At 41.7% G+C, this 17,668-nt stretch overlaps 1 protein-coding gene across 6 annotated transcripts in view; it reads left to right on the plus strand.

Moving 5' to 3' along the window:
* The window catches only part of LOC132972902 (transcription factor SOX-6-like), a 124,316-nt gene that overhangs the window by 58,766 nt on the left and 47,882 nt on the right, over nt 1-17,668 (plus strand). For 5 of the 6 annotated variants that reach the window (XM_061036044.1, XM_061036043.1, XM_061036041.1 and 2 more), the window contains one exon: nt 8,407-8,496. The exons of the other annotated variant lie outside the window; for it this stretch is intronic. In XM_061036044.1, coding sequence (XP_060892027.1) covers nt 8,407-8,496 — 90 coding nt within the window. The remainder of the gene's footprint in view (nt 1-8,406; nt 8,497-17,668) is intronic. 6 annotated transcript variants of the gene reach the window in all.

Raw genomic sequence — 17,668 nt, forward strand, 5'->3', positions numbered from 1 at the left:
TGTGTGTGTGCTAAGCCGCGTTTGGTTTCATATATCATGCCTAAAGTGGAACCAGAAGCTCGGGTCTTGAACTGGTGTTTTGGAAGCGTGCGTTTGACAAAGAAGACATTTTGCACCCTGACTTTAAAATGTATTTAGTTTCCATATTTGTTTTTAATTTTCTACAACTTTAATTAAAAAAGTTAACAATGTCATGAAGCATTTTGATAGCTGATACCTTTTCAAGTGCGTCCATCTTGATTGATTTTGCTTTTTTTTTTCATTATCACTTAAATTAAAAGTTTCCGTCCATCCAATCTCAAAACAGCAATTCGCAAAATGGATTTTCTTTGTGTCAAAATAAAAAAAAACACTTAAAACTTTGGTTTTTAGAGACGAAGGTAATTTCTTTTCATGAAACGACCATTTACGTTCACGTTAATGCACAAAAGGGAGAAAAATGAAACCCTGAAAAATGCGAGGAGACAAAAAGACATAAATATGAAAAGGCTGTCATTAAACATTGAATGGATGTTTTACTTTACATTTTAAAATTAATTACATTCAAAGTGACCTTGCTCATGTGAGCGCTTATACGCCCAAGCTTATGAACACTTTTTAAGCTCATCTGCTGCTGATTCGTCTCCACCTCTCACACAAAGAGCTGAGGTGGAGCTGTAGGAAAATATCAGAAAAATGTTCACGCTTTCATTCCTTCTCAAAATGAGCGACAGTTTCCCAGCCAGTAATAAGACGCGTCATCTGTCCGAGCTACGGGACAGATGTGACAGATCTAGCACCTTTTCTAGCACCTATAGAAACACACGACTTTGTCTGATTCAGGGCTGCAGGGTTTGGACCTGACTCCTCCTGGAGACTTTTATATCACAGTACTTTAAACTACGCGGAGGGACTCATTTTTGGCCTGGTATTCGCCCTACCAGGGAAGAATTAGGCCCACTTATACTGCAGGAGGTTTAAAAAAAAATGACAGGAGCAACAGGTTGGATTTGAACCTGGGCCTGTGCCCCCATGTATGAGAAGAGGGTTACACAGGGCTACTATCCCCCCCCCCCCCCCTTTAGCCAGGAGGGCCGGCTGCTTTCTCAGGACCATGTTCTGCGACAAGAGAGTGGAGGTGTCATCTGACAGATGAAAATAGTGTGTGTGAAACGGACACCGTGCTAACACGCAGCCAGGCTAACCACTCTGCAGTTTAATGGTTTTACAACACTGAGTGAGCAGTGATAGGCCGTTCAGTGTGTGTGTGTGTGTGTGTGTGTGTGTGTGTGTGTGTGTGTGTGTGTGTGTGTGTGTGTGTGTGTGTGTGTGTGTGTGTGTGTGTGTACTGTAAACTCTCTGTGCAATCAAACGTCTCGGCCGTGTACCGACGATCTTTAATCAGTGTGTGTGGCGTGCATGTATGTTCAAGTGCTTCAGATCAGTGTGTGTGTGTGTGTATCTCTTTCCTCCTCCTGGCTGGCCTGTCTCCTCATGTTTGGACATATGTTGAGTTTTATTTCACTGAGACATCAATCCTGCTGGCCAGCTGTTAGGACAGCTGCTCTCTCTGTGCCTCTCTCGCTCTATTTCTCTCTCTTACTCTATAACTCTCTCTCTCTCTCTTTCTGTAACTTTCATCTTATCTGTCCTCTTCTTCTTCTCGTCTCTTATTTTTTTTTCCCTTTGTGCATATATCTTTCTTCTTCCTTTGTTTCTGTTAGTTTCTGTTCTCCTTAATCTTTTCTTCTTTTCTCTCCACTCCTTCCCTCTCTCTCTCTCTCTCTGATGCTGTGGGGTCTGCAGCTGAAGTCGCACCACTGACATAAATTTGGAAGTGCAAAGTGTAGCTGTCAGCTTCCATTTACACACGTTCAGTAGCAAAGTTGGGGCACGAAACGATCTTCTCAGCCCTCGATGTGTTACACAAACATCAGGCGCCCACTCCAACACTGGCCTTTGTTATTTCTAACATTAACTAATTTTTCAGATTAATGTTTCTCTCTCTTTACCTTGGCGTCCGACTGCAGACTCAGGAGTTCCTGAGCTTTGGCACTCGACATTGTGTGTGTGAGAGACTCTGTGTGTGTGTGTGTGTGTGTGTGTGTGTGTGTGTGTGTGTGTGTGTGTGTGTGTGTGTGTGAGAGACGTTGTGTTTCCACCCAACTGTCAAGTGAATTATAGGGCTACTTTTGAAATGTCATCAAATATAAAACGTGAATTAAGTAGCCTTCTTTAAAGCAAACAGACGGGCTTCCTGAATGTGGAACCACGGCGTGTCAGAACACAAATGGAAAGTCTTTCTCAAGAACTGTTATTGTTCTTTTGTGTATTGAAATTACGGTCAAACTTTAGACTTTCTCCTGCAATCCAGCACAGAATAATATATCCTACAAACGCCCACAAGACCACAATGAAGACCGAACTGGTCTCGACACAGAAGACACAACATTTATGGTGTTTCAACGAGGGTGGGATGACATTTTCTTGACACGTTTAGACATTTCATCAGTTCTTTGCTGATTCAAAAATCTAACCAGGACTATAACTTTTTCCACTGCGATAAAGTTTAATCCGTACGAGAACAGAAACGTGAGAGAGAGGAAGGATTTGATGCAAGCAGAAGCAGGGTTAGGAACATCCTGTTCATTAGTTGTAAAGAAAATGCAAGAAATTAGAGATAGACTTTTACTGTAAAAAACAAATCACAAAAATGGGAAGCTGCAAAAGAAAATATCTAATTCTTTAACAGTAAATAAAAGATACAAGCAGCTTTACATGAAAACACAAGGTGAGAAGTCAGAAGCTTTGTTGGGTGTAATGATGTGAGTAGCACTTTAGTCATCGTGAGGTTGTGAGCTAAGCAGGGGAGAACTCCAGGAAGTGACCAGCCAAGAAATAGTTCAAGCTTTTAACCTCCCCTAAAAGTCCAACTTGTAGTTAACACTTTTGTTTTGCTTGCAATTAACAACCAGAATGTGAGGTGAAAATTGGTATGCTAAAGACGTGCTTACAAGCAGTTTACTCCTGGTGCCAGTCTAAAGTCTGAATGGATCAGATGAAGCAGTGGGAGCAACTTGGGGTTAAGGGTCTTGCCCAAGGACACATCAGACATGCTGCTGCATGGAGCTGGGGATCGAACCCCCGACCTTCCAGTTAAGAGACGACCGACTCTACCAACAGAGCCACAGACGCTCCCATAATAAACGTCACCACCTCTTCCCACTCTTCAGATGGAAATTCTTCTGATTATATCCCGCTGTGATCTCACATCAGCTCACTGAGGCGCCTAAACAACACCATGGGGCAAACAGGAGAAACGGGGGATAAAGTCTGAGTGAAAAACTTGGCTGTTTGCGTTCACACATGCAGCTCACCCCCGAAAAGCTTCAGCAGTGTTTCAAGAGTTTTGTGCATATGTGAACAAGGCTTAAGAACACTTTTAAATAAACTCCCTCTTTATTCTAATAATAAATATATTTTCTAAACACGGCGCATAAAAGGACAGAAAGAATGAAAAAGAGAGCCTCAGTGTGAGAGGAAGCCCGCGGCACGCTGTGTTGTTGTTGGCACAGAGTGTTTGGGAGGGTTGATGCTTGCCTGCCACACACACACACACACACACACACACACACACACACACACACAGTGAGTTGCCGGTGGCTCGTGTAAAACACCAGAAACACTGTCTGTTGGCAGGTTGGCGTGGAGAAGGTGATAAAAGTGTGTTTACCCTAAACACTCAACGGCTCACTGCTGCCTCCACGCTGATTTATTACAAATCTGTTTTCTTTATCCACATCTGATCTCCTCACTGTCTTTCTGTGTATCATTCACTTTTCACTGCTCGCTCTGTCTCCTGTCTCTGTCTCTCAGACACATCACATTATTTCTGTCTTTTCTTTTTTAAAGATTTTTAAGAGAATTAGGATGGTGACATTTTTCTACCATTGGTGTCCTCCATGTTAACTTGGAGGTCTAAGTCTCCCTACATGGGGACCCCCACTGTATACGACACAACTGTAAACCTAAACTTTATTTACACCTAGTAGTCATTTTACTCAGGAGTCAGGAAGGAGCCACAGGTCGGATTTTGAACCTGGGCCCTCTGCTTGGAGGATACTACAGCAACATTAAGGTTTGATATTGAACATAACCCTGCACAAATAAATGTAGTAAATCATGGTAATAATTAAGATAAATACAAATTTTACAGTCTGTATATTGGCGACAATAACTGCAGAATTATATTTCTAAAAACACCAACTCGTGAACATCTGTTCCGGTTTCATGAGAACTTAAATTAATAGAAATAAAGAAGTGTCTATTCATTATGTATCAATAATAGTTCAGAAATTGGACTTTTCTAAGTACTTTCTCGTGTTCTCCTTCTTTTTTCATCTCCTCTTTCCGCTTTAGTTGTAATGTTCTTATTTCCGCACTTCTTCACTCTTCTATCATCTCTCTCATTCGTCCACTCAGGCTCATTATACTGTGTGTGCATACCGAAGATGAAACGAGCTTCTTCATCATCTCGCTCCTCATCTCAACATCCCCGTTGTCGTCGTCGTCTGTCCCACTTCACTGTCTCTCCTGTCTTTTCATCTACCTTTCTTTCTCTCCTCACCCCATTCATCCTCCCTCTCCCTCCCCTCCTTCATAACCGCCCGCCTCCCGCACTTCTCCTCCACTTGATGAAGGAGTCGGTGTTCGGACAGCGAGGAATTTTTATCCACGCTCCAATCTAAACAGCACTTGATCCCCGACTCGGTCGCGGGGACAGGCAGAGAGCCATCTAGGGTAAAACATCTCCCTCTCATTCTCTCTCATCCCTCTCATCTTCTTCTTCTCCTTCCTACTCACCCTCCCTCCCCCCCCTCCCCCCCCCCCCACTGTCTCTGCGTCTCATCTGTTTATCTGTGAGGGGGGTATAAATTGTGCATCGAGTACACAAATGGGTGACTTACGCAGATGCATCTTGGAGTTACAGGTTGTATTTTCCTCCTTAAGTGCTCCCATAAATTGCGCTTCCTAATTTAGTTTTATACGCAGCCGGCTGAACGAGCGCACACATCGCCGTCCTTAGGTCCTGTGATGAGAGAGGGAAAAAAAGCCTCTCCTCCTGACCCCCTCCTCCATCTTTCCCCCCCCCTTTTACCGGCTGTAAATATCATCCATTGAACCAAATATACACAAATACATTTCAAGAGGAGCCACTAGTCCAATAAATCTATGAAAGATTGGGTGGATTCCTTTGTCCTGGGGGGTTGGGGGGTTGGGGGGGGGGAATCATATCAATTACCTGACTTTTCTGCATCTGTCTGGAATTTCCTGTGTTTGTCATTTTCTTTTACCAAATATGGAAAATCACCATCATAGACTACTGTAGTTTGACGTTTTGTTGTCTTATAACTCCTCTGCTGCGCCCTCTATACCTATGCCCCCCCATCATAATCCGGCCTGTTAACATGCACAGCTTTAATGGACTCAATGAGGAAGTTGTGCGGGGCAGCTGGACGGCATGTCTTGACCACACAATGGCCTCGTATGCACGAACTCAACATTAAGCCATTCACAATAGGCCATGTGCTCTTATGAATGCCTGTAGCGCCTTTTGTCAGGATAAAGACTCCACAAATGAGCTATTGTCTGACCTAACCATTCTAAATCAGGCGAGCCCTCAGAGGCATGTTTTCCACAGCACCCAAGAATGTCTCCTTTTTTTTCTGTGTGTTTTTTTCCGACATCCTTGGTGACTGAGGCGTCGGCATTGGGGCCCTGCGTGACCATGACACCATCTGTGGCACGTCCGCTGCCACCAAAACAAGAATATATACATGCACAAAGTCAGGCTGTTGATGCAGCAGTGTCACATTTACAAACAATACTGTTATATTTAATGTTCAAATGTACTGGAAGGAGTTATTAACTTGTTACTAAACAGACTCAAATTAAAAATGATACTGATACCAGACCATCAGAGAGAAATCAGAAATTGTTATTCTTTTGTTTTTTGCCATCAGGTTGGATTTCTACCTCAAGCTTTGCAGACTAAAATAGTGTTTTTCTTTACATTCACAAAGCAGTGTTTCAGTGAGTCGCAGGTTAGACAGTTCGAAAAAGCAGGGGGAGATTTTTATTTAAAACAACATATTGGAGGAATTTGGTTTGCTGTGATTTGGCACCAACCAAAGGCCACTTAGTGCAATTGCACTGTCGTAAAACACCCATCGTATATTGACACAACCAACTCTGTATCGGACCTGCATCCTAACTTTTCATGAAGCTCCTATGAATATGTAAACAAAAGTTACATATTGTTGCTTTAAAGCTCCTGTGAGAAACATAAGGTTTGTATTTCTGGCGCCCCCTGTGGTAAAAAATGGCCTTTGTGTGCTTGCTGATCATATCTACTTAGCTGAGTAATTCTAAAAAAAAAATAGACATCCTGCTTTGTGGTTGTGATTGTTTCAACCATCGGCGTGCCTGACACCTACCCTGCGGCAGCGATATCAGGCTTTAAAGATAACATAGAAACTGTAAATCTTCATGATGATGATCTTGATTTCTTCAGTTGGCCATATAGAGGCATCAGTATTAACTTCAGTCTGTTTCATAACCAGTTAAAAACTTCTCACAGGAGCTTTAAAAAAGAGAAATAAACTGCTGAAAATGAATAACGCTTTATTTTTCAGTCTTGTTTGATTTGATGTCAACTGTTGTTAGTAGTACCTTAAAGAATGACTTCAATAGAGCAAACCCACTTCCATTTAAATTAATAAAAAAATGTCTGTTGAGCAACGTCGCTGTCAGACCTGCAACAGGTAAAAAGAGCAACTCAAGCTTGATTTTACATCTCATCTAAACAAACCATTAGCTCAAAAGATTCACTGTCAGACTGTTTAAAGGAGACATTCACATTTCAGTGTTGTCTGTGCACGCAATGTTTCTTTTAGGATTAGCATTCCCTCTAACTTCTCAGAGAAACATGGCATCTGAAGTAATAATGAAAACATCCAGACTTCATAGAGACAACATGAGGACTGTATACTTTATGTTACTTCTGAAATGTGGATCATAAACATAATCAAAATGGGCATTGATGTCGTATAAATCTGAAGTATTTGGGCTTTTTAAGTTGAAGTCAGCACCAAAGATGATTGTATTGTTTATAACATTACAAGTCAAATAAAATATAAACAGACGGGATTAAAAGCACTTTTTTCTCTTTACAGTTATTTTAAGTAGACACTGAGAGGAGAGCAGAATGGCTACTGTTATTCAAATATTTATTATGGGTCAAATTGGGGGCACTGGTGGCGCAGTGGTGCGCGCGCCCCATGTATGGAGGCTACAGTCCTTCAAGCGGGCATCCCAGGTTCGAATCCCACCTGTGGTTCCTTTCCCGCACGTCATTCTCATCTCTCTCTCTCCCTGATTTCCGACTCTATCCTCTGTCCTATCTCTACAATAAAGGCACCAAGACAAAAAGCCCAAAATTGACATATAATCTTGTTTTTACTGATTTCTACCTCGCTCCATGTTTTATTGATCAGTGGTACATCTTTAGTCTGATCTTGCTTTGATTGATGTTGTAGTCTAATTTGTCTAATTCTTACAATGGGTTACTACCTTGTTTTTTACTAAGATCTTTTCTCTGTTGAGAGAAACCTGTGCTGTCGTTTGTGTGCAAGAGGACGCTGACTCCCTCACCTCAAACCAAATCTACCTACGGGTACCAATAAAGTGACCTTACCTTAAATATTAGCACAATGCTAACTTGTTGCTGGCTCAGATGGAGCTCTACTATATTCACTCGTGTTAATCATACTTTAGCTGTCTAATAAAAATCACAAAGCTTAAAATATTGTTTCTGTCTTAAACTGAGGAAAGAATAAAATGGAAACAAACAGACACAGGCGCTCAAAGACTTATACCTGCACATGTGCCGATATCTGTGCGTGTGTGTGTGTGTGTGTGTGTGTGTGTGTGTGTCGTCTATCTGCCTGCTGAAGAATTTAAAAAGTTCCCATTGTTTGAGTAAAGTTCACAGCAGGACTCCGAGTGAACAAATGAGACCTTATGAATCTTATGAGACCACGTGTCGCTGATGTCTATTATCCTGAGGCTATATGAGACACATTGCGAGAAAGAGGACGGCCGCGAGTGAGAGCCCGTCTCAGAACAATGGTCACATTCTCATCTGGTCAGCTGGGGAGCTGCTGCAGCTTTATTTTAAGGAAAAAGGAGAAGCAGGACAAAGTGCCTTCTTCTCATTTTGATCAATCCAACAAGTCAGAGGGAGGGGTCCCTCTCTCTCTTTGTCCTCTTACCTCTTCATGGCCTGAAGTCTTCATTTATCTGCGTGTGTGTTAGGCTGCTAAAAGCATCAAAGTGAAGGTAAATGTCCTCGCTCTCTTTTTGTAGAACCAACCTGCATGGAGAGGCTCCTTTCTAAGGAGTGGAAGGAACGCGTCGACCGCCTGAATGCCAACGAACTGCTGGGGGAAGTGAAAGGTAAGAGCGGTCCACGAGAAGGCCAGAATCCACTTTATGTGTATTATCATTTCACGGCTGTGAGAGGGAAGTGTGTAAGAGGAAAAAAATGAGAGTATGAAGAAATACAGAGGGAGGTATAGAGTGAAAGAAGAAAGACAAAAAGAAGGTGAGGACAAAGGGAAACGATAAAAATGAAAGGAAATAGAGAGGATATAAAGACAGACTGAAACAAGGTGAGAAGGAGAGAAAGAAAGAGACAAACTCAAGAGAGACAGAAGAAAATGAGGGAGAGAGAGTGAAAGAAAGTGGACGATAAAGAAAAACGACAAAGGCGGAAAAAGAAGGGGGGAGAGACAGCTGAAATGTGAGGTAAGAAAGAGAGAGAGAAAAAAGGGACAGAAAAATAGTTGAGGGAGAGAAAAACTAAAACAGACCCAAAGATAGAATAAAAGAAAGAAAGGCAAAACATGAGGAAGAAAGAAAAAATACATAAAAGCAAAGAGATAGCGGCAAAGATTGAATGAAAAAAGGTAAACTAAAAGAAGCTGAGATGATGATAAAGAAAGAGGGAAGAAATGATGAAGGCTACGAAATAAATGAAACAAAGGACACAAAGAGAGAATGTGAGACAGAAGAAAGTGTGCAAGAACGGAGAATTCCTTCTTCTAAAACCTTCTCATCGTTACCTGAGGACGCAACCCAAAAATGACAGCTGCATAAAATAAGCAAACTTTATACTATGTGCAGAGAAATGGCACAGCTCTTGGGGGGCGGGGCTTCATTCAGGGTGAAACACGGTCAGATACGCTGTAATTCTCCTGCATGTGTTTACTCCCAGCATGTTTCTGCATATGAAAAGCAGAGGAGTAAAACGGTGTGCAGGCCTACCTGTCACCTCAGACAGAGGAGAGGGGCCCGGTTTACACAGTGCACGGTATAATTGTAACTTTGATTAAAGGGTGTGTGTGAAGGGAGAGGCTGCACATGCTCCAATTGTATTTATGATGCTATAAATCGCACTGAGGCAAACATCTTGTGGATGTGTCTGCACAATGTTTGGGTCCTGGATGGATCTTCATGTCAAACTGTTATTGTACAGCAGCAAAGAGGGCGAGTGAAAAGGGCCCGTCATCATGTGAAAGAAAGAAAGGAAGTCGGCTTAAATAGTATGAATAAAAAGTTGCAGGTTTGTAGTCTCCTCATGTTTGAATGTATGTTTTGCTTTCTGAAAGTCGGACTAAAATGCTGTGTAGATAAAAAGCTCGGCATTAAGTTTGGATTTGCATGATAGGGATGATGTGTTTTTCTTTTTCTGGTTCTGGAGGCTGGGCTGGGCTCCGTACTACGCTGCAGTTTTTAATATTTACTATATTGTGTGTGTGTGTGTGTGTGTGTGTGTGTGTGTGTGTGTGTGTGTGCTTAATTTTTTTTGTTGCAACTGCACTTTGACGGAGTTGTGAAAAAAGTACCTAACGGGACAATAACAGTATCTTACCTTATCTTGATCACATGACAAAAACATCATGTATGAAAACAAACATCAACTATTCTACATGATCATCATCATAGAGCAGAAAGAATGACATCATCTCTTGTTGATAACATGTAAAACTAAACATGCTATTTCTTTTTAAATCATTTAATGGAGACTATAAGATTTTTTGGAAAATCAATCACACATACCATAAAGTAACAATCAGAATCCCTTGGGGGATCTCTGAGCTGGCGCTTTGCATTGTGGGAAACAGAAGCGTGGAAGAAGGTCTGATGCATACTGTGATTTAAAAAAAAAAATCAGTACCACATCCTGGTATTTCTGGCATTCTGCAGATCTTGCATTTGTTCTGCATACTGCATTTTAGCCAAATCAGTGCATTCTACTTGTATAGTCGGGCCGCTTTAGAACAGCTGCTGCCTCGGGTGATTTGAACCGGCTTACAACTGTTAAATAAAATCATTGTTTGCCTTATGTACGTGTTGGACGGTCCTCCGGGTTCCACATGAAGACTTTTACACCCTGACTATTTATAAGTCTGTCTTAGAGCACCTTCCAACCTACATCAGTCAGAAGAGTCCAAGAACTTACACTCTCCGGTCCCAGAACATTTTCTTACTGTTTGTTCCAAAGGTCAGAGCTGAAAAAAAGGCCTTGAAGTTTGCTGCTCCCTTTACTTGGAACAAATGAGTAAAAGAGCTCAAAGTTAACGAGCCGCTCTCATTGGAGGCTTTTTAAGGTGATTTTTTTTAAATGACTTGGAGGCAGAATCATCTGGCTCTAGATGTTCTGCCTGCTTTTTATTTTGGACTGTGGTTGATTTTGACCAATATTTGCTGGTTTAACTTGTTATTTCATGTCTTGTTGATGTATTGTCATCTTGTATCTCATATTATATTTGTTTGGTTGGGAACTTTTGATTTCACTGAGCTGTTGCCTGTGTTGAGCTGGACCTTCTTTGAAAATAGATTTTAGTTTTCTCCTGGTTAAATAAAGGTTAAACACAATAATAAGAGATACATTAAAATAAAATAAAAAACACTTTTAGAAAAGTATGATAAACCTTTCCCCTTCCACTGAGAGCGGACTCTGTTAATGTTGAGTTTTTCTGTAACATTAGTCGCCAATGTCTCTGCGCTCAACTCCACTCAGTGAGAGAAAGCGTTTATGATCGTCTGCTGCTGAAATGGGAAGCATTTCCTCTGTGGAAAGTCGGGAAAAAAGGAGACGACAGAGAGCCGTCTGCTGCAGAACAGCACCCACTGTTACTGTAGGACGGACTCATCTAACACACACACACACACACACACACACACACACACACTCTGACACCTCGTCTTGAGTGTCACTTGGCATCAGTTACATTCGGATCACTCGGTCTGTGTTAGTGTGAATACAGAAATTAAAAAAGTCGAGAAGCTTGTTGAACTATTGCTGTGAAAGCTCACTTCATGTGACATACATTGGTTTTGAAGTAAATCAAACAGTTCCATTAAATATTGAAATCTCTTTGGATCGGTGTCTGTTGTGACTGAAGTGTGATATCTCCTCTAAATCCAGGTCAAGTGCCGGATCAGCCTCCTCACAGACCTTCGCGGTGTTGCCTTCTGTCGTTTTTATTTTTGTTACGTCTCTTTGCATTCTGCGGGAAGACTTTAAGATTTCTCGTTGGTTCATTACCGCAGACTCAAAGAGAGAAACAGAATCGACTTCTCTCAGGTGACCTCCGCGTCTCAACCTCGGCTACATATCACTAAATACTTTTGTGAAGAAAAGCATAAAGCCTATAAATCCTTTTTTGTATCTCCTAAGAAGAGCACAAACGCACACACACTTTTTCTCGCTTTCCACTCTAAATTTGAAGTACATGGCTATTCAGCTTTCGACTTACATGTTGTGTGCAATGAGTCTGTTTGTATCACATTTCATTTAAAAATTATTGAGATTTTTTCTGACCGTGCTTTGAGTTTTTTTTCTATCACTCAATTCAATGGTATTGCTTTTTCAGTTTGAGGTTTCTTTCATACATGTCTAACTCCTCCATCATTACATTAAGAATTTAAAGATGTTTCTTCGCTCGCAGATAAGTGTTCCTCGTCGACACTCAGATAATCCACATAGCAGGACTAAAGCAGAGAAGGAGACAAAGGTGAAGAAATGTTGAAGTATGCTTTCTCTCCTGACCTTATGGTGGTGCAAAGTGTCATGGCAAACACAACCCGGAGATATAGACATATACTCTCATGTAGGGCCTCGGGGTCTGCTGCCCGAGCCTTAATTATAATGAGCGATTAGCATGTGGCTGTTTCAGATTCAGTTCATCAACCCCATAAAAGCAAGAAAATGGCGGCTGTGTGAGAATGTTAAACAGCTGGACTGGAGGTCAGAAACACCACAGAGAAGCATTAAAGACAGGGTTGGTAATTTTCTCCACTTTTTAAGATTCTGGTTGAAATTGTCTTTAGGTCCTGACAGAAATTAATAACTCATGTGCTCTAAAAAAGGAACGAAGAAAATCAGTCATCTGTAGCAGTTGTAAACCTGTAAAAACTTTGACCAATGTCTGCCACAAGGTACCAATCTGATGAACCAACTCCCTGTCTCTCTGCTCGTTCTCTACTGCTTGCGTTCACACTCAAAGCGCATCACCAAAGACAGAGTTTATACTGTGAGTTTACTTACCGCTAAATGAGACGACGAAGTTTCTACACAATACAAGAGATGAGCTGAGGTCCACTTCAGGAGCAACGGCGCCCGTGCATGTAAGTGAGGGGGCGTGGCTTTTGAGGGCGCACAGAGGGGAAGGGGTGTAGACGGAGCACTGAGGAAATGCTGCTTTTAAAATCATGCTAGTTTTCTAAAATCACCAACCCTGCCTTTTAAGTCTCATATTAATTTTACTAACCAGTAGGACACAACATTAGTTTTACTGTGGTCAATCAAAACTTCATGCATCTTTATTTTTAAGTGCATTATATAATTCAAAATTTCTGACTGATTAATGAAGTTTGCATGGCGATGCACAACAGATAACCTTGTTGTGATCTTCATAAACACATTTTGAGGTTCAGTGAAGTCAGTCAGACTCAAGAGAGCCATGTGTTTGTCCTCGTCTTAAAGCTGGAATGTGCAGTACATCAATTTCTTCTGTGTTAGCTCAAGACACTAATAAAAGGGTATAAATATAGCACGCACTATTACAGGCGTGCAAGTAGATGATCATAGAGACACACACAGATGTCTCTGCTTTTTCCAGCTGCATTGTGACTCTGATTGAATTCAGGACTCTTTTCTTTCTCGATGGCTGAAGTAAAGGCCGGTCTGTCTGACCTAAATACACAAACACAACTGTTGCTCTGTGTCCGCTCACACAACAACAACCTGAACCTATTTGTCCACTCACAGTTATTTTTAGGGTGAAGACAACTGATGACCTCCTTTTTTTATTCTTAGGTCTCCACAAATGATCTTCAACACACTTAATGTTCAACATACATTTTTAAAGAGTCAAACCATAGACTGTCAATATTAAAGGACCAACTCTTTTGTTCCCAAGTCAATCAAATGTCTGAATAATGTTTTGTAAGGCTGTGTGGGTTGTGCAATAGCGACATGGTGTCCCTGTATGCTTTTTATATTTTCTTACCTTTTTTACTTTATCTCTCATGCTGTGTTTTTTCAGATCTTGTGCAGTATGGGTAATGTGCAATATATGTTGTGTTGTTTTTTATTGGTATAGCTTTTTCTTTATGTGTGGATGTGGTTTTTCTATTGTTTTTATTTATTGATTTGAGTGGAAGCAGCTGACTGTTTGGCAGCACTTTAAGTCCAAGACAAATTTCCCCAAGAGGATAACAAGGTGTATTGTATCGTAAGCCTGAGTGACGTCACCCATCTGTTACTGCAGGGGACTTTTGGAGTTTCATCGATGGCGGTCGCCATGTTGGAAATGCTGTCTCAGCCTAACTTTCAGTCAACCTTAAGACAGGCTGAGAGCTGGAGCTGAGGCGGGTTTTAAGCCTCCTGACAAACCGTTACATCGCGCCCACCTGTCAATCATGTCACCTTATTGTTCACCTTATTGTGAATAACTCTTATCGTTCATAAAATCAAAGCAGATGAGTTATGAAAAAATTCACCCCCCTTGTATAGTGTGTGTGATCGAGACATGAGCTAATCAGACCTTTTTCATTCTTTGTACCAGGTTGTAAACTTTTTATTTGAATGGGTGTGTATGTGACTTCCTGTGCTTCTGCAGCCAGCTTTAATTAGAACAGATGGTTAGAAAGTGTTCGAGTGTTCTGTCACATCTGGCAGCTCAATAACACATCAAATCAAGAAAAACTGATATCAGTTACTTCTATCTACATGGATATTTTTTTTTTTGAGCCTGACTCAGAGCAGGATTAAACCGTGTACAGTAAACCTGAATGTTTGCAGATTCAGTCTGATATCATCGCTCCCCGGAGGAGATTATGACTCGTGTTTTGGTTTTGACTAAATGAAGTGACCGTGTTCGTCTCGGGGCTGCAGGGGCTGATGGGAAGTCAAGTTTCAGAGTGTTTGTTTTGGTGCGACACTGAGAGGAGGTTTTAGTCACACTGAGGAATGCTGCGAGTTTGGCTGACAGAGCCGTCATGAAACACGAGGGTTTGCTAGAAGCTCCAGGCGTCCTGAGCCGTCATGACGTGTGATGGTGTGAGTTTGTGTTTGCATGCGTGAGGAATGTTTTGTGTATTTGAATGTTTTTTTTATCATGCCATGTTTGTATCTTCAGGGTCGTTGGGTTGGGGGCAGGGGTTTGGACAAGATTTGGCCATATCTTTTATCATATATATTTTGATAACAAGCAATAACTAGTAACTCATTTAACCGGTAAATGGAAGTGACATTGCAGACGATACAACACAAAAAAGGACAAAGCCACAGAAGCCTCTTATTATCAGGTTGTTTTTTTTTGTACTTGTATTTGAGAAACTAAAACCTTGTATAAAAAGTAATTGATATACTTGGTTCTCTCAATTCAATTCTCCTGCAAATCCAAACATGATGCAATCAGTGAAAAAAAGGCCAAACTCCTGGTGCAGAAGTCCTGACACCATGCTCCTCCTTTCTGTCTTCATTCAGAGAGAGAAAACAGTTAATGTCTTTGTGTGTTGGCTGCTGCCCTCAGCAGGTGTTGGGAATAATCCTGATGGAGTGAAAGCGGAAAACGTCTGAGATGATCATTGGTGCCAGAAGCGTTAAAGGAACGCAAGACGGAATGCACAACCAGTAATCCACAAAGATGAATCATGGAGCTGTAATCGCAGTTGTTGCAATTACACAATAGGCTTTACTACTCTGAGAGGAATGTAGGGGTAGAGGAAGACGTGTGTGTGTGTGTTTAAGATGTGACAGCATTATAAAGTAACCATCAGTGTTGCAAGACTGAATTGGCCAAAGAGACTAAGGGAGGGTTGAAGAAGGAGGACAAAAAAACAGAAGGGAGAAGAGGAGTAGTGAGAGGAGCGAAGAAAAGGAGCGGATAGGGAAGGATTGGAAAGTGGAGGTGTGGTGTGGAGAGGGAATAAAAGTTGAGGAGGAGAGTGAGATCAAAAGGACGGAGGAGGGTTCAAGTGAAAACAAGAGAGAAGAAAAAAGAAAAGGAAGCTACATAAAGGAGGGAGGAAGAGGGGAAAGGATCCAAGGGAAGGAACTAAATAAGGAGAGGAAAAGAAATGAAAGGAATCAAGGAAGCAAAAGAGGAAACAAATAGGAGGACTGGAGAGGACAGGAGAGAGGAGAGGAGAGGAGAGGAGAGGCCACAGGGAGATCTGTGAAGTGGAGTAACTGATGGGGAGGTTGTTTGGGGAAAACCTTAAAAAAAAGGAAGAATGAAAGCCTGAAAAAAAGAGACAAGAAGAGGAGAATGTTGCCTTTGATACAGGGGTGCTGAGGGGGTAATTTCTGTGTGTGTGAGTGTGTGTGTGTCTTTGAGTGTGTGTGTGTGTGTGTGTGTGTGTGTGGGTGTGAATGTGTGTGTGCGGGGGCCAGTCTGGGGTACAATAGGGGCCTGACAGGACTACAATGGAGACTCTGTTAGTATGCAGGTAGTGTTGGGGCCACCCTGCAACCTCCCTACATGGCCCCAGGGCAAGACCTTACACACATACACACACACACACACACACATACACAGACACACACACACACACACACACACGCACACACACACACGCACACACAAGAGCAAGAACTTCTAAACTAGATAGACTTCAGTGTGGATGTGTACCATGTAGCAGCTCACAACTTCATATACTTACATCAAGACATTTGGAAACATTTTCAGAACACTTTTTGGTGCTTCAAAACGATACAATCTACAGACGCACACAATCAAGAGTTCCTGATCATGATGGCCGTGAGTGATACACATTCACAAAATACACAGAGAGCCACAAAAACAGACACACAACATCAACAGCAGCTCCAGGGTCAGGCCGTGCTGTTCCATCCGTGCCGTATAGTGTGGATGCTGATTCCCCGAGGGGCTTTTTGTTCCATCATCACACAATGTGCTGCTTCTGTAAGAGGAGGAATAACTTGTGCATGCTGCTGGAAGTTTTATACACATTCCAAGTTTTTCAACGTGTAGTCCGGGTTCAAGAGGAAACACGTTTGTCCATGTTGAAAAAGAATGAGACCTTCTTCAGCTGCATAAGCCTTTGTGTCCCATCACAGACTGTTTATAAAATAGAAAGATAAAGAGGCATGAAACCTCAGAGTGGCCGTACAAAAAAGGCGATGCGTTTGGATGAAAAGACGCTGGTCGCTCATTTTTCTCCAGGCGGCCGCTTTCTGCTGCGAACGCTCTCTACTCACTGAAAACAATTGAGAAAAAGACGCTGGCGCTCAGAAGTGGAAGAGGCATTTCATTGGATGAGATATAAGTTTACAATGCTCAGTACATGATGAGCCCCCCACTGTAGTCCCCCCAAGAAATGACACGTTAGGAAACACAGTTATTTTTTTGTTATTGTTGGCTGTGACAAATCTATTCAAGACTTTTTTGAATCTTAAAAAAGAAACCTCCAATGATTTATTGTGAACTCTAGAGTTAAGAGTTTGTGACTTAACGCCCCACAGAGGTTGATTGTGAAATGATGGTGAGGTAAGGCTGATGGCAAAGTAAAAAAAACTCCCAAGAATCTTAAAATCATAAAGCTGACAAAAGCCTGTAACAGCTACTTATTTCCAAAGGTTAACTCTAAGTGTTTTTATTGTTCTTGGGTGCAGACACTAAGTGATACACACTGATGGCACGCCGAGACAAGACGGGAGATAATAAGTAGTGAGATGTTACGACAAGCCGGATGATTTATGGGAAGTGGGGGTGGGAGTATTTGAAAAAGGATTTTTCGGTGACGTTGGCCGAAACAACTTGTTGGAGTTTCTTTGTATTGGGGATTTTCTACAAATTAAATCTTATATTTCATGCCAAAGAAGAAAACTGGTTTCAGTCATGGCTTTCTTCAGGACCTACTCAAAAACGCTCCCCACATTTCTGAATGATATTTTGTTCCTATTTGGGTTTACAGGAACAGAACTTATGTGAAACAGGTGGTTTGCCCAATTAGTACACGGTTCAAAACTGCTCCGGCTAATGAGGAACACAAATACTGAAACCCTAAATCTTGGCTTTAAATCACCCTC

The sequence above is a fragment of the Labrus mixtus genome, chromosome 4, assembly GCF_963584025.1.
Source record: "Labrus mixtus chromosome 4, fLabMix1.1, whole genome shotgun sequence".
Classification (NCBI taxonomy): domain Eukaryota; kingdom Metazoa; phylum Chordata; class Actinopteri; order Labriformes; family Labridae; genus Labrus; species Labrus mixtus.